The 18198-nt window shown below is 37.9% G+C and overlaps 1 protein-coding gene across 4 annotated transcripts in view; it reads left to right on the forward strand.

The window, feature by feature from the left end:
• ACSS3 (acyl-CoA synthetase short chain family member 3) overlaps positions 1-18198 on the forward strand; it is a 74809-nt gene that overhangs the window by 21883 nt on the left and 34728 nt on the right. For 3 of the 4 annotated variants that reach the window (XR_014942788.1, XM_015857410.3, XM_015857411.3), the window contains exons 6-8: positions 1412-1492; positions 1576-1671; positions 11783-11934. Coding sequence is in view for 3 of the 4 variants with exons in the window: in XM_015857410.3 (XP_015712896.2) it covers positions 1412-1492; positions 1576-1671; positions 11783-11934 (329 nt within the window). In the remaining variant the exon portion in view is untranslated. Of the gene's footprint in view, positions 1-1411; positions 1493-1575; positions 1672-1915; positions 4368-11782; positions 11935-18198 lie in introns of those variants that run through there. The other variant, XM_085537792.1, reaches the window with a different exon arrangement.

Genomic DNA, 18198 nt, shown 5'->3' on the forward strand with positions numbered 1-18198 from the left:
GTACAACATAATAATAATAGCAGAATATCTTCTATTTGTGAATATTTTCTGTATTTTAACTGAGTGTACTTTAACTGAATATTTTCTGTATTTTAACTGACTAATTATTTAATGGCAAGATTAATTGATATCACTTCCATGATAACATTTATTGCTGAATAGTCTTTGCTTATTCATTATTTACGTATTAACTAATCTCCTCATAGATAAGATGTAATGGATGACATTACAGATTGAATGGAATTAGGCATCTTCTAAAGGCTGTGTTTCTGAACAGCTCTGGGGATATAATTCCCATGAAAATGAAGGTTTAGATTGAGAAGGGCATTGTTTGAAAGTGTTTGCTTTCAACTGTCAATTATTCTTAATGATTTATTTTTAAACACAAACTCTACATGTTTGTTTGGTTCTTACAATTCTTTCTGAAGCATAGAAGATGATCTGAATATAGTTCAACAGCAGTGATTATACTGTCACAAATTCAGAGGCAATGTCAAATGTCCTTAGATATGATCACACAAGTAAAATTATTCAGTTATGGTACCCTCATAACAAAATTTATGTTAATCTCAGAGCAGAGACTAAGTTAGAAGCTGAGACAAACAAATGAAATCTGCTTTCTAAAAGTCAGATTAGTTAACTGCTATCTGTGACAGCAGCTTCTGTTTTAATGAGTTAATGTGTCTGTCACTTCCCCAGGTTATTGGACAAGGCTTTGAAAGAGTCAGTACAGGGAGAGGGGTGTATTTCCACAGAGTAATTTAGCCCAGTTATTTAGGTAAGTGCCGATACATACAACACAGCCACAGGTTGTGTGTGCCCCGGTGGTGCAGTGGTAGGAATGCCGCGTTGCAACACCAGAGGCCCTGGGTTCGAATCTCCCCTGTGGCGCAAGTGGTAGAAGTGCCGCTCTGCTGCACAGAGGCTCAAATCCCGGGGGGTTGGACTCGATGATCTCTAAGGTCCCTTCCAACCCGCACGAGACTATGAGGCTATCAGGTGCCACTGGCTTTTGGCAGTGCTCTGTTGATTCAGGGAGACTAGACAACGAGTTTAAGCCATGTGACTAACATTTAGATGACCAAACTTTAAGAGAGGTAAAGATTTGATTTCTTACTTTTTGTTAGCATATATTGACTAAGTATTTGTGTCCAATTTAAATGACACAACTTACGTCTTTCTTAGTTGTTTTCTGAAAACGATTATCATAGCACTCAGGTTTTTCTCCTTTTCCAAAATTACTTCGTCAATAAGAATGTTAGCAGAAGCATATATTTGTAAGAATGAATCTTTTTATTAAGCATGAAGTATTGGAATCTGACAACTTCAAGTCTATTCAGAATTTAATTGAAGACAGACGTATAAATGCATTCTCTGAATGATCTTAAATATCAAAATTATTTTCATTTAGGGTGTTATCAGACCAACAGGTGGCTATGCAGTTATGCTGAACTGGACGATGTCAGCTGTATATGGACTCAAACCTGGTGAGGTAGTTCTATTTAAATACCTTCTAAATATTTTGAAACTTGTCTTAAAAAGCAATAATTTTCTTATGTTTTCATTTCATTCTAGGTGTGGTGGGCAGCCTCTGATTTAGGCTGGGTAGTTGGTCATTCTTACATTTGCTATGGGCCTCTTCTTCATGGAAATCCTACAGTTTTGTATGAGGTAAGTGTGTAGTGTCAACTTGGACTTTTCTACTATGAGTGCAGTGTGGAATTAGGGAATTTTGTTTTCATCTCAAATTTCTATTTTCAGCTTATGTCAAAATTAAGGTATTTTAACATAAGTTAGACCTGGCCTCTTCTATTACTGGCTTAATGCACAAATGTAGTTTGTGAGCCTCTTCTAATAGCTTTGCAGGAAGCTTAGGTAGCATGTAGAGGAGTAATCTCATCCTTGATTTCTGCAGAGGAGAGTGAAAACTGAGTACTACAGATTCCAGAGCTTATTGGATCTGCATCAAGGCAGTTTCTGAACTGGAAGGCGGTTTCTGAACTGGAGATAGAACAAGGAATCTGCATTCCCTTCTGTGAATAAGCACTTTCTGGACCTGGTCGTCACCACTGTTGCTTCCGTTAGAGTGGGGAGTTACATTTTCTGTGTTATCTTTTTCTTCCCTAAGTGAGTCAACATTAGTCAAATATGGAGAGTGGAAGTAAGGGGGAATGATAAGTTGTGACTGCATCATTGCTGGTGTTCCATCTCCATGCATGACAAAGTGAGTACAGAAACGGGCATTCATTTACTGCAGAAGTATTTCAGACTGAATGAAGATCTCAATGAAGTCCTCAGAGATTGTTCGGGCAACAAGTGATACCCTGAATTCGTAAGGTGTTGGGAACATTTTTACAGTGTCTGTCCCACTTAGATCAGTGTCATTCAAATGACTAGACAGAGATTGCAGTTCCATTAGGCGTTTAGTGAAATCATAGTTAAATTAGATTTGTTGGATTGTTGTCAGGGTTTGTTTTCTGGATTGGAATTCAAGGCTGTGTGGTATCTCATGATACTTGTTGGCACCAAGAACATCAGGAATGATTACATCCTTTCTCAGCAAGAAGACAGTGACGCATGCTTTAGCTTTGTGACCAGAGTTATTATAGACAGGAGACACGCAAGCTTTCTGGCAGCACATACTGGTCATGCGATCTGGCGTGCTATTGTCATGTGCAAGAAACAAAAGAAAGAGTCAGCATGACACTTCCTAGAAAATCTTTCAGCCAAAGCAGTGAAGATCTGTGGGATAACTTTCCATTAGAATGTTTGGAACTGCATTTTTAGTCCAGCGAATAAGGCTAAATCTAGTCTAAAATAAACCTGAAATAACATGTAATGGAAGATGTAAAGAGTGTTGTCATTAAATAGTGTGGTCTACTGATCGAGTCTAACTCACCTTACTACTTGCTGTGTAAACAGTCCATGAGACCATATGTGATCACATTATTCATGTTATTTTACATAATGATAAATTTATTTTTACAAGTGCATGTAGGAGGAAGAAGACTGGTAATTTCTCACAGAACAGTAAACTGCTGGCTATCAACACTGATGCTTTGTTCTTTCATTTATCATTTCTGTAATGGGAAAATGTGACATAAGAAACAAAACACACTGTTTAGAATACATTTTAAGATCTTAAAAATGGAATTTGATTTTGTCTTTGTGGTTTTAGGGATTTCTTCTCTTCATTGAAAACCTGTAAGTAATGTGTTAAGCTGTTCTATGAAACGGAAAATTATCTTTTGTCAGAATGTTTTTCTTCCATATCATGTTGAGAGCTGTAAGGTCTGGGGCAAATAGCTTGTTTTTTAGCTTCTAGGCATTGAATTGATTTTTCGATAATATCGTAGGGAAGTGGGCTTGCAAAACAAGTATTTTTTCTAAACTGTAAGCCTCTTTCCCTAAACAACTGAGACATAGAAAGTCTCACATACTTTAATATCCTCCGCCAATGACTGCAGTGACTGTAGAAAACTTAAAAATAAATGGATAAATGTTCTTAATTTCCAGCTCAATTTGCCTTGTGGACATAAGTTTACTGGCTTTCTTTGTCGGCTTTCAGAATGAAAGCTTGAAGTAAATGCATTATTGAAATATGATGCAGTTGAGTATCTATAGTGCAACAGTGGCAGTAAAAATGAGCCATCTGAGTATTCCATATACCTTGCTCTTTCTGGAAGAGTTTTCAATATGTTGTCTTCTCTGAGTTTACCTTGGAGACTCTGAGAGCATTTTAGTTCAGTGACAGATATCAGCTTGCTGACTGAAGGAGTTACTTTCGGTAGGTTTTGCATGATAAAGATGTGTACTGGGGCACAGGTTGGGGTGGAAGAACACTTAGAGGTAAGGATTTTTCTATGACACTAAATTAAAAGTAATTAGTAGTTTTGTTGTTTGTTTTTTATAAAGAGGACTGAGTTTGTTTCAAAGCAGTGGGACAGAGTTCTAAGTTGAGAAGGAGAGGCATGTTCATGAGGTGTGTTTAAGTGAGAGAATATCTTGAACTCATGCTAGACTAATGTAGACAGGATTCCTTAGTAAATATGTCTTTTTGTGGGAAAGGAAATAGAATAAGTTTTCCATAATTTATATGTTCATAGCTATACATATGTATGAAGCTGTCCAGAAGTAACTATGTACTTGTGTACATTAGCAAACTTGGAAATAACTCCAGATGCGGAGATGGTTTCATGACATTTAGCAATACATACATACATACATACTATACAGCTATCCAGTGCCTTTTGCTCATCCCAGATGTGACACTTGTCATGTTGTTCTGTGTGTTGCTGTTTATGTTAAGAAAAAATTATGGCATTGTTCTTCATGTTGTGAATAAAAAGATCATTTTTTCTTGTGTAGAAGACAGTCTGGACACTCCTTTGAGTATAATGGGTTGGCAGAAAGATCACTTTGAGCAAGGGAAGCTAGTTTTGGCTCTGAAAAAGTAACTAGAGTTAAAGCTTTGCATACAGACCTATTCAGTTTTCAGCTGTGTTTTTCTGGGGTGGAAAGGTGAGGGAGAACAATCTGTGTTGTGCACAGAAGTCCCACAAGATTCCATTTTTCCCTCTCCTGCGTGATGGGTAATTCTGTTATATCCACACACTATGTAATGTCTCTGTAAAATCTTCTCAGTTCAGTACCCTAAAGCAGAAGCTGTTACTTATTTTGACCTTGTCTCATTTTCTGGAAATGAAGGCTTAAAAAGCTTCAAAGGATGTGTGGATTACTGGAGGCTATAATTAAGTACTGAAAGGCCATCCCTCAGTCTTGAATCCACTTTCCCAGCAACTTAAATGATTTCTATAGGTGATCAGGGTTAACGTTATGTTCAAAATTCATGAAGCAAAAATAAAATCTAGACAAATGCTACCTATTTTGTACTGAACTTTCAGCTGATCATATTTCTGTCTTGGGAAGAACAGACCAGTGTATGAGGCTGAATTTCTGATAGATTGTCTCCACACAGGCTAGAAATCTTTCTTTTCTCTATCCAGAAGCGTAGACCTTCTGGATAAAAGTTAGGACATAGGCAAGCAAACAGCTTGTGGGAAATGCTAGCTGCACTGATGCTGTTATTCATTATTGCTCTTAGTAAGAAAAAAACATTTGGTATTGATTAAAATACTTCATATTGAAGCTAAAAGCATAAACGGTCTCGTGTCCCTTTAGATGCTTGAATGGTGTAGCACTGTAGAGTAAACTATTCTTATTACTACTGCTGTCAAACAAAAATATGCTCATATGAGAATGTGCAGCTTCACTGTGAGATAAAGACAAGGCCGTTCTGGTGGCCATTGCCAGGTGGGAGCTGCCTGCAGACAAGCTCCTACATAAAAAGCAGCTGGCCAAGTTTGTCCTTCTGCTAAGGGGTGTACGCAGCACAATACAACCTTGAGTGATGAATTTTGTTTGCAGCACAATACAGGCCTGCACATATTTGGGTTAGCTGTTATGTGGATCAGTAACTTTATGATGTGCAATAGTATTCCAGTTAGGATTGCTTCTAGTTTTGCAGTATGTGAAATAGTAAACAGTTGACTGTTTAGACTAAAGACTTTGAAGACTGATTACTTATTTGTAAACTTTGTGGACTGAATTCTTATTCCTGTGTGTATGAGTGTGAGAAATGCCAGCATTCACTTCTAGAAGCTGGTCCTTGTAATGTCAGTATGTGTCATGCAGTTGCATTCTCATATGTGTGTGTTCATAAATATACCTAAATAGCTACTAATCTCTTATTTTCCCTGTTATGTATTTGTGTTCCTTGGATTTCTAAGTATATTTAATCAACTGCAGTTTTGTTATGTTCACCTCTTCCATCCACTACTGAAGACGGTTCTTAGTTATATTTGTTTTTGTTTTTAGAAACTTAGTTTATGTCCTCTTTTAAACTTTTTGGCTTTTTAATAAATTTTCGTGACATATTTTGAGTGAACACATAACATGTATTTGAAAAAGAAAGAATTAAATGCTTTTCTAGGTTAACTGTGATTTGAACAATTAACCTGATGTTGGGTACCTTACATATCTCCATCTTCATTTTATTTCCAGATACTCAGTTGTTATGAGATGTAATTTTGGGTTCTTCAGGATCTTTACAAATATTTAAAAGAGCTCCAGTTAAAAATGGCTTTCATTGGATAAACAGAAAATTCAGGGAAAAAAAAAAAAAGAAATGGTTTTATTCCTTTTCATATTTTATTCTCTTACAGGAATTCTATTGCCTTGTTGAAAAAAAAAAAAAAAAGGCCCTACAGTGGTTCCCTACAGGTCTGGTACAATTTTAAGGCACGGAACTACCGTGACTGGCTTTTCTGACACTTTGAATAACAAGGAGTGAAAACTTTGTCTAGTAGCAGAAATGCACATTTATAGAATTAAATATTGTATTAGCTTGAATATTAAATTATTATACTCTAATTAATGTTTAAGCATCTAATGCATGTTAATTAAATTCTTTATTCTGAAGGGATTAACTTGTCACTGATGCTCTGGTTAAGTAGAAGAGGAATGCGATGTGGATAAAATGTCATTTTTCCAGAAATAAGGCTAAGACTTTAATAGTTTTACAATATCTGTTCTTGGCCAGTGATACAGTGGTACACGTGAAATTTTTTTGTATGCATTTATGGAAGAGAATAACTGCAACAAAGAGGTTTCCATTCTAGCAGATATGGAGTAATGCAAGAAGAAATGAAGTCTTTTAGGTGGTTTTTCAGTTATCTGTTTTACGTGATGATTTACAGTAGAGATATATCACTGTATCAATGTGTGATCAGAATGGTTATTGTAATTGTAAAATTACCTTTGAATTTAAAATGTGTTCATTTTGGAATATAAAAAGGGTAAAAATCATATTCTTTTAACAATAAATATTAAAGGAAAAGCAGAGTTAGTATCCAGTTGACCTTTGCATCTCCGTCTGTGGTCTTGCTTTTGATTAGATCATTATGAACCAGTAATAGGACATTTGGAATTTTTCTTTCTCTAAGATACCACCAATCGAGCTTTCAGACTATGTTCGTAATGTTAGTGGCTTCTTTTTGAGGATTGAAGATAGATAGGAATAAAAAAAATAATTGTACCCATAGTGAGAAAAATTATATTTATGTTAAGGGACACCATAAAGTTTTTCTTCTGTTCAGAAGACTACCATAATGGTGAATATTCATTAATAGGTTGTGAAAGTTTGTCCTGCCTAATGGTAGCTTATGGGCTAAGGAGTATCAGCAGTGTTATTCAGATAAGGAGAAAAAAGGCCTGAGCACGTTTGCCCAAGGACAATCACTGCAGAATATGGACTGGACTGACTTTTTAAAGTGATTTGTTTATTTTTAAATTACATAGTAAGTGACAACTTGTTATTTCAGTAATTGCTATGGTAACTACATGCCTTCAATTTTTACCTGTCATAAAACCATTGTCAGGAATGTGAGAACAATAATGAATTCCTTTGAATACAGCAAGTGCCTTTTTTTTAATCTGTCCTGGATTGCTTTTCTCTAAGGCATGACAAATAGTAGGTATAAAGAAGCTCTTTGAAGCCTCCCAGCCCACTCTGGGTTGGTTGTGAGGTTTGCATCCCAAGCTGTAAGCAACTTCTTGCCTTTCCTAGAGTGGATCCATGGACTTGGAATTAGGATGGGGAAGAGGATGTTGCCCGTACCTGCCATAGAGCCCTGAAATCAATTAGAAACTTGATTTCAGTTGGCTAGGACAAAAGGAGCTATAGTCCCCACACAGAGCAGTAGCAGGATGGACTTAGCTGTGTCCAGGTATCCTCTTCCCCACAGCTCTCATGGGGCTTCTTCTAGTCAATGCTGTTGGAACAAATCTATGGCCTACACAGCAGCAGCAACAGAGGGGCCCAGGATTGCACTTACTGTCATATAGCATGTTTCTGAGCTATGTTAGGGCATCCAGCTTTGCTACAGTCCATAAACCATTATCATCAGCTTACAAAGAAAGCACTGTACCTGGAGTTCTGCCACTCCTGTCATCTTTCTATCATCACCCACATTGATTATATTTGTGGAATGAATTTAGGATGTATCAGGTCCTTACTGGGGGTTTGGTAACGGGGCCAGTAGCAGCAGGAGAAATACCTCAGAATGTTTCTTTTTGAATCCTGATATCTCTGGTGTCAGGAGATTTTAGTGGCAGTGAGTTCCATGTGTAATATTCACTACACTGAGAGAATTTTCTCCTCATAAATTGGAGTTTATCTTTAATTGAGTAGCCCCTTGTTATTAGGAGTCTGGCAGAAAGGGGATTGCTGTGCTGTTATTGATGTGGAGTTGGGTACTTTATTATAACTCTCCTCTTATGTGTCTTTTTTTCTTTAAGTAATCCAACCCAACGGCTTCTGACTTTCTCCACAGGAGAGCTTTTTATCCTCTTGATCATTCTTGCTGCCTATGAATCTTCTTTCATAATCGTGCATTATCCATCAACACATTCTGCCTGAGGATGACTGCTCAGTTGGTAGACATTTGATAAATTACATGCTCAAACTAGGCATTTCCAGAAAGAAAGACATTCCTATCTATCTCTCTCAGAGTCTCTTGGTAGGTTATTAAAAGCAAGTCTTTTCTGTGTGAATCCTCCTAGCTGATAAAAGAAGTGCCTGTTATACTTCTCTTTTTCTAAATCGGGTGAGGCAGATCACTCTTTCTGACTGCCTTATTCTTGATTACTGTCATCTTGGTTCCTGCCAGCCAATTGCTATTGACAGCAAAGTTTTAATTTTCATCTGCAGTATCGATGCAAATACTGATCCCAGCAAATCCAGTGGAAGTGTCTCATTTGCTAACACTCTTCAACTGACTCAGCAATACATCACCATATTCCGAATTCAATTACCCTGTGCTTTATTTTTTACAATGCTAACTTTTAAAAAAATCAAAATTATATGTGGTAATAAGCCTCTCATGGCAACTTGCAGTGCTTACAATTTTTGTATGATAAATGAGCACTCTCTCTGGCAGTGTTATTTGTAGGTTTTTATGCTCTGAAATTAATTTGCAGTGTCTCAGATTTGTTTTGCCTATGTCAATTTTTGTTTATGCATTTGTGAAAACGCTACCAGCTGCCAAGGCCCTGGAGAGCACTTTCTGCAGAGTCAGTAAGAATATTTTATAGCCAGGCCAGATTTTTTTCCTAAATGACAGTTTTGTTTCCTTATTGGGAATTATCAACCGTCAGAGCAGTTTTCTATTCCTTTCCTTGTGAAGTTCTTGTTTTATTCGTTGAGAATTGCACTTCCAAACCAAATCTCAAGTCAGGGTCTAGGACAGATAGAACTTGCTGGAGGTGCAAGGTATGGGCCAGAGCCCAGGCCTTGGTGTGGCGGTAGCAAGGCTCAAGCAGAGATTAAGGGAAAGGGCATGAGCACAAATTGCCCCTGAAGAAAAGGTAGGTTGCTCACAGCTCTGCTCACAGCTCTACTGTTTTCCCAGAGTTCTCATTGGAGGTCACACAGTCGTGCCATAGCATGCCTGGCCTTGAGCACCTACAGCCAAACCCATAGGAGGCAGTTGGGTGTACTTGAGGCCAGACACTGAGCTCTTAAGGGCTCTGAAAGTTTACATTTGCTTAAAAATCGCAGGTTATGGTATTATTGGCAGAATAACCAATTTCATGTCACCCAGCAGTTAGTTTTGTGGGGTTTTTTTTCCTGTCCCAAGTTCATTACAGATGTTACTGCTTCATTTGCAGAATTAGTTAATGAGATTTTTATGGAAGTTTGGAATGTTCCAGTCTAAGATCAGCTGTGTTAGTGATGCAAGGCTGAACTTCTGAGTAGATAGTTGTACTGGGTAGTTAAATGGAGATGACATGAACTTGAATAAAGGAGTTCCTCAACAAATGCTGGTGAACATTTGAATGAATATGTGAAAGTTCCAGTGAAGATGTGTGCAAGGAGGAGGCTTGAGGACAAAAAAAAATCTGATGATAGATTTTTCTTTGGGAACTGTAATGTGAAAGGAAAAAATGATTTAGTTTTTCAGTAAGATAATCATGTTCTTTTGCACACTTTTTATAGAAGCTCGGACAGGCTGTTAGAAAAACAGAGGTTTTGTCATTGATGATTCCCTTGTTCTCCTTTGTTTATTCTCTGTTTGCCTCTCATCACTTCTTCTGCCCTTTAAAAGAAGACTTGGTTATATCTTCTGGTTTTTCCTGCTTTTTCCCTCTGCTTCCTCAGCAGTGCTCTACTAGTCGTAGTTAAATGTAGGGCAGCAAAGCCAATGGGATATATCCAGCCTCAGTCATCCTGGAGTCTTGAAATCTGGCAGCTGGCTTCTTAGCACTCCTGCAGCTGAGTGCCAGGCAAGCATGGGGGAGTTTGCAATGGGGAGGGAATTTGGAAGTGGGGAAAGGACAAATTCCAGGGGGCCTGCATTGCAGAAGGGGGTGGCTTTCAATGTTGCGATGGGCAACAGACTTGATTTGTGTACACTTCTGTAAAGGCATTTAATGTGTTACTATTGCTTTCTTACTGGAATAAAAGTACCGGATTTAGTAAATTCTTCAAGGTATTCACATGCCTGTGTTCTTTTTGCATCCTCATAAATTGAGGTATTAATTAGAGTTTTGCTTGTTACTTTTTTCACTAGACCTGTCAATCTGTTGTGTTTGTCTTATTGCAAAATCTGCTCTTTTCAATGAAAAAGTACATCTAGTTTCTTGAAAGTTGATGGCAAATGTCAAGGCTGTACTGCCTGTGGCTGGCTAAGAACCCAAAGTTGGGCCTGTGGCTTTTGAAAGTAATGAAATACATGAATGTGAAGGACACTTGTTAAGGACGCACTCCAAATCTGAATTTACACAAGGAGTGTGGAGGTATAAATTTATTTTATGAGTGATGAACTGCTGTGAAGTTTGTAATGTTTTCAATGGTGAAGCTTGCTCTGTGTTGATGGCTTTTTTGCATGAAGCAATGACAAACTGGGTTTTGCAGTATGAAGAGCATATGTCTCTCCTGTGTTGTTTGTATGCTTTATATTTGGGGCACCACAGAAAACTATTTTTATTATTTTTTGTTATTCTTTACCAGTGGACAGTTTGTCACTTCCAGTTACTTCTGTTTACGATTTTTGTGACTGTGCCCTATAGCTAAAAACAATGTTTAGTTTTCCAAGCCCTAACTCACTCTCCCAAAATACATACCATAGTCTGTTAGCAAACTAACACAGTAAAGGAGTCTTCGGCTTCTCTCTGGTCTTCATTTGCAGCAGCAGCACAAAGATGCCCAGAAGCCAGTTGTAAGCAGCTGCATGGGGATTTCTCCAGAAGTAAGAGAAAAATTCTAGGTAACAACAAGTTGGTGTTATGACATGTAGTCCTGTGCATGGTGGATATAGATGAAATGCCACTGTGTCCAGAGACTCATTCTCCAGTGAGACTCAGTGTTTTAACAACTTGTCTCACAGGAAGGATAGATGTAGACATGACTCCCTCTGCTGCCAGTGTAATAACAGCTATTTGGGCAGTCTTTTCATTGGCTTGTCTGTTCGTCTTGTTTTTCTCAGTAGCAGCTGGTATATCATGTACTCATTCAAGAGATTGTACCCAAAGCTTGTGAAATTTATTTTTTCAAGTGAATACACATACTGCATTGTTATTTTTAACAAATTCTGCTTTAAAGTCTTATTTGAAATCAGTTCTGTTGCTGTGCTACCTCCACTGTTAGATGTTCAAGCCTTGAACTGTCAAGGAATTACGAAGTATTTTTATCCTGTGACATTTCAAATTATTCTCTCCATAGGGGAAGCCTGTGGGAACACCAGATGCTGGTGCCTATTTCCGCGTGCTAGCAGAGCATGAAGTAGCTGCCTTCTTTACTTCACCAACTGCAATTAGAGCAATCCGTCAGCAGGACCCCGAGGCAGCCCTGGGAAAGCAGTACTCTCTAAAAAGGTGAACTAAGGATACACTGGAAGCAGTTTCTTACAGAAACAGACTGGATAAACTAAGAATAGCAATGTCTGGGGCTTTATCCACCTCTGTATAGCAGAATTCAAATGTTTTCTTGGCAAATGAGGTGTACACATTTGGTTGTGAATCTCTTCTGATAGTTTGGAGGAGAGACAGGCTATTAAAAACATGTCTTTGATTACCATTAAAAAGATGACACTGAGGTTAAGAATTCTTAGTGAATTAAGATTGCTTACTCAATTTTACTCCACTGTTCTTACACCCTGCAATACAGTGTTGGTTTACGTGATCCTGTACCGTCTTCCATTTCACTGACTGCACAGGATCTTCGGTGTTCATTGAATCAGAAGCTAGCCAATATCTTTCCATTATTTTGTTTCTGATTACGGTTATGTTCTGCTATTTCATACTGTTGTTTTTTTTTTGTTTTTTGTTTTTTTTTTAAGTGTTTATTGCTGTGCTACTTCCATGCTTCAAAACTGTGACTGATTTCATCCTTACAAATCCCTTGTGAGATGACTGAGTGGCATTAGCTGTGTTTTGCAGATGGGAAGCTGAAGTGCAGGGAGATTAAGGTCAAAGTCTTCTATTAATTTTGAATACTCAGTCTAAGCCACTAAACTGCTGCTATTTGAGAGGTTTTAGAATTTTGTGATTAAAATACATTATTAAAATTATGTGGCTAAAATGCTCCTCATACTGACTTCATGTACCTGTGATTGTTCAGTAATTCTACAAATCAATCTCAGTATCATATAGCAAACATTAAGAATATGTGGTTTAGAATGACTTCTAATCTTGGAGTTGAATCATTTGCTCAGCATCAGATAAGGACTAGGCAATATTCAGTCATGGGAACACCTTCTATCACAGTTGTCCAAAGAATTAAGGAAGGTGCTAAATTACACCTTCACTTTCTTAATTAATCTGAAAAGTTTCATGTATCTGTAAGCTGGATTTATTCCTGAGGTACTCACTAAAAGTTTTCTTCCATCTCTTTTAAGTGCTATCATCAATTGTTTCCCTTCCATGAAATGAGGAATAAAGCTACTTTGATACCTTAAAACCCTACTGTGATGTTTCATAGTAAGAATGTGGTTCACGTGCTAGAAAATTTAATTGCCATTCCTCAGCAGTTCTTTAGGTGGTGACTAAAGTAAGCCAGTCCATACAATTAGAGTAATAATTGAGTAGAAAATCTGCTAACCTACTCTGTAGGTTGTTGAATTATCTTGCCAAAGAATTCCAGGCAAATAAGTGTCCCCTTGATGATATCAGCTGTCCCAGATGTAAAAAGATATTTTTGTGATTCCTATTCAGGGCTTAGTTGATGAGTTTCTCCGTTTGAGTATGGTATGATTACTGAATTGGAAAGGGTGTTTAAATAAGTCAGGCTATTCTATAATGATTTCAGTATTAACATCCAGCTAGTTATAGTGTGTGTTATTTTAAAATTAAAACTGCAGTTCTTCAGAAATAGGGTCCAGCAAATGACTGAAATCTTCTTTCTTGGATGGACTTTTCCATCCAAGGTCAAGAGAATTTCCTTTCAGTTTGCATTCTGTCTTATGTTTACTTCATACCCATCTAATTTATATGCTATGAAACTTTATTATCCATTACTTTGTATAGAGCTGTAAAGTGGAATGTCTTTCTGCCATCTGGCATAAAATATCTATATTTATTCTAGAAACTCACTATCATGTGGCCAGCAATGTATTCTTCAAAGAGGGTTCCACCATGGTGCATTTAGTTCCTGAGATTTTATATTAAAATAGGCTATGGATTAAGGTGTTTTTCTTTTAAAATCCTATTTAAAAAGAACTATTCTTGATAAGATACAGAGTAGGTAGGCAGTGCCAGCTTCTAGTGCACAAAGGAGTAATTGATTTATGGGGGTAAAAAAAAAGATAACCAGAGTTCTGTTCTTCTGAACTGACATAAATTATGTAAATCCCTATTAAAAACTAATGTTGTTAGCATCACTGACAACTAAGATATGTGTTGTTTCCAAAGCTTATCGTGTGCTTTCTTCAAATTCCATATTGGCTTTTGGAATCTTACATTAACATTTGCCTTTGAGACAAAACATTACTTATGTCTAAAACACAAGTTATGTTAAACAGCAAAAGAGATTTTTGATTTGCAGGGTTGTGGGATATAAACCCCGTTAAACCACTTATCTCTATGGCATCTTTAAAGACCAGGTTTTTGATAGCACGCAGAGCTGCTAAGCAGTCCATCTGATCATACTGCTGTCTGGTGTGTTTGAAAATAAACACCCAAATTCCATGACCGGCAAGTACCTGGGTGTATTCTGGTTGGTGTTTGGAGTCAGTTAATATCTTTATGAAGTAACTCCATAGCATTGAACCATTAACACTATTTGGAATCACAATCCATCTTTTACTTGACTTGATTACTTTGATTTGGTTAGGTTTGATTTCCAGATGATTGACAGCTGACAGCTATACATGAAATTAGGTAACTGTTCAACATAAATCAAAATATGAATAGTAGTGACTTGTAGCTTATGTTCCATAGCCTACATGGCTTTCTTTGCTTTAGGTTAATTGTGATTGTTCTGCCATTTTTTTATATCAAGAGATTCTGGAGTCTGAAGCATGTTCGTGTGATGCCAGATGTTAATGTACTCGCTTAAGAAAGAAGTATGAGACTGACTACATAAAATCTGTTCAGAAATAGAGGATATAAAGTTGATTAGTAACTGCTTGTTTCTCTCTCAAAACACAGGAGCAAGGGGATGGGAAATTAAATTAGCTAATTCAGAGCTGTTAGAAATTCTCACAAAACTCGTGTCTCACACATGCTGCTCGGGATGTGATTAAAGCTCAGAATATAGGACAATTGAAGTACATTACTGAGTGCTGTTTGCTTCCACCTACTTTGTGCTACTGTAGATCATGTGTGGCTATTCCTTATGGAGTCTTTCGCTGAGATCTTGATGAGCTGTTGTGGAGCACTGGGAAAAGGAGCTGAGCTGTTTTTGTATTCTGTGTCTCTCACTCAGTCAGTGCTTGAATCCTCCTGAACAGGGTAAAATACGGTTGGGGAGGAGAATGGGCAAGGACACCAATGGAGAAAAGTGAGATGATTAAAATATATAAATGTTTTACATATTTAAGTGTCTACAGGCTCCAGAGGCTTCAAAAATTCTTTATTTCCAGATTCTGTTAAGAAGTGTAAATTAACCTTCTTCGCTGTTGTTTTTGTGTTGTTGTTGTTGTTGTTGTTTTTTCCTTTCAGCAGAGAGATTTATTTAACGTGATGCAGTGATTTTCTTTGCCACAAAAAACTTGTGTATGCGTTCCAGACTTAATAACACTTTTACGATGTTTTAATCCAGAAGAGTGTAGCTGAAATTACTACTCAATGAGCACTCCTGCTTTGGGATGGTCGTTTTGAAATGTGGTTTCTTTTGTGCTTGGAGTGACACCAAAATGTGCATGCTGTTTTGAATGACTTAGATTGTGGCAGGACTGCTAATGCTCATCCATCCTCTGCATGAGGTAGCACTTCAAATCCACTCCAATGGACAAATAGGGCCTAAAATCTTGATTTTCAGAATGACAACTTGGGACATATTTACTTAACAGAGAGGTTTTAAGATCTTTCTGCCCCTTTAACTGCATTGCAGTGATAGATGATTGCAATAATAGGTGCATTGACATGCTTTGAAGTTTTAAGTGGATTGTTAAAAAATTGTTCGCAGTGGGACATTTTATAACTGTTGCCATCTCTCTTGTTATACTGTTTGACAGGAGAACATAAATTCATAGCTCTTACGCTTTGTTAGGCTTATGGCACTTTGCTCTTGCATTCTCTTTGATAGGTTTGTATGGTAAGTTGTCCAAAGAGCTAGTCCCAATTCTTTCCAAAACATGGGATTGATCTAGAGCCTGGAAACAGGCCTGATTATTTAAGCTGGGAATTCAAAAGGAGGAGTTCTGGTTCTGGTTTAGGGGGTAGCATGCCGTTTGAGTTCTTGGTCAATCCTTAACCCTGTTTTTAAAGCAAAGTCTTTTAACAGAGTTTTTAGAACTTTATAAAGTTAATTGTAAGTTAAATTTTTACATCTGAGCTGAAATTCTGTATCTAGTAGGCCTAATTACAGAATATTCAATACCATGTAAATTGAGCAATACTTAGGAGAAGTGTCCTGCATGTAAACATGAGTCTTAAAAGCTTTTCAGAAAGTATTTGTAGTCTTTATTTATTTAGTATTTTGTTCTCTGCTATCATAAACTTTTAACTATTGCAGCTCCCAGTTAGCTATTAGCTGTAATTATCAGCAGTAGCTTGTGCTTTCAAAGGAAATACATTCAGGATTCTAATTGGGGACACACTCATTAAACCATTATCCTCTAATGCAGGAGATGTGCACAGAAGGCAGTTTACCAAAATGATGTAGACTTACGAGTACAGCAAACACTGTGCTTCTTTGATGTGAATCCTGCTTGCTTACACATTTGCTATAAGGTTTTGTCTGTTTTTGTCTGTACATGGCTTGAAGTTCCAGAGTATCTTCCAGTTTCACTTTCTGCATTTAATAAAAAGATTGAAAGACTGTTCCTTTCAGCGGGAATTTTGACTAGCACCGTGTCAGACTTCCATGAAGTCAGTTTAAATACTTGTGCTTTCTCTATGTGTAAGTGTCCTTCAGTTCACCTGCACAGTACGGATCAGACATCAAGGAAAAGACCACCCCCTACTGTGACCAGACATCTATATTCTTAGACACGGCCTATATATATATCAGTCCTAGAGGTGGACATATGCTGTGTCATGTAAAACTGTAGTACTAAGACCTCAGATTTGCTTCAGAAAGAACTTGCTTTCTGCCCCGTCCAGTATGAGGATATGACAGGTAGACAATCTCCTTCTGAGGTGTTAGCTATTCAGTCTGACACAGCAGCAGGGGTTTGACTTTCAAGCTTGACAAGTTAAAAGCTTGCTGTTAACCCACCTGCTTACTCTGTACCTGTTCCAAAAATTATTTTCAGCTTTGAGAATGCTGAATTCTAATTTCTAGGTGCACCTTTAGCACCAGGTGCAGTTTAGAATACCACAATATAATGACATAAAACTGTTGTTAGTGCCCAGAGGAGGGCTGCAAAAGTGGTGAAGGGTCTGGAGGACAAGGTGTATGAGGAGCAGCTGAGGTCCCTGGGTTGGCACAGCCCAGAGGAGAGGAGCTGGGGGGAGGCCTGATGGCAGCTGCAGCTCATCACAGGGAGCAGACGGCAGCGCTGAGCTCTGCTCTGTGTGACAGCGACAGGGCCTGAGGGAACGGCATGGAGCTGCGTCAGGGGACGGGCAGGTTGGGTGTTAGGAAATGGTTCTTTACCAAAGGGTGGCCAGCCCTGGAACAGGCTCCCCATAGCAGTGGGCATAGCCCAAAGCTTCTGGAGTTCAAGCAGTTTTTGGACAGTTCTCTCAGACATAGCGTTTGATTTTGGGTTGTGCTATGAGGAGCCAGAAATTGCACTTAATGATCCTTGAAGGTCCCTTCCAGCTCAGGATATATGATGATTCTGTAAGTCTGTGTCGTGTTCTAGTCTTGGTTACTCTTTGTTGCGTGAAAGAAGTTTGTTGCCCTGAGACTGAATATCTCTGACTTCAGTTCCAAGTGCTGTGAGGGCAAAAATCATTCTTTCTTTCATAACTTCTTATAAGATGATGATCTTTGGCCTGTTCTGTAACGTCCTGATTCTGTGCAGTAATAGTCATATTTAAGAAAGCTACAGTTGACAGAGGACCTTATACTAAACAAAGCATGAAATCAGTTTGTGGTGCTTACTGAAGGATAGCAGTGCAGACAAAATCTGATAAAATGTGATGAGTAGAACTGGGAAGGGGTTATTGCCCAGGTGTGTAGCACTACCTAATTCAGTGGCGTGAAAATGCTCTGTATCTGTCTTGATTACCAGGTGTTGCATTTATTTTCTGCCAAAGTTGCATCAGAGTATCCAGCCAAATAGGCTGAATTCCATTGTTCTGAGATCATTGTTGTCTTGTAGGATTACATGATTTATTTTTTATTTATATGTAAATAGTCTCTGTCTATACGGGAAAAGGTTTTTAGCTGCTGTTGTTTCTCTACCAAACTCATCTACAAAAGCATAGAAAAAAAGATACATCACAAAACATCATTAAGAGCTGTTTAAATGAAACGGTCTTAAGCACTTAAAGCTAAGAGTTCTTCACTGTTTCCTCTGGTATCTC

This window comes from Coturnix japonica, chromosome 1 (genome assembly GCF_054131305.1).
Source record: "Coturnix japonica strain WE chromosome 1, WE-NBRP24, whole genome shotgun sequence".
Taxonomy (NCBI): Eukaryota; Metazoa; Chordata; class Aves; order Galliformes; family Phasianidae; genus Coturnix; species Coturnix japonica.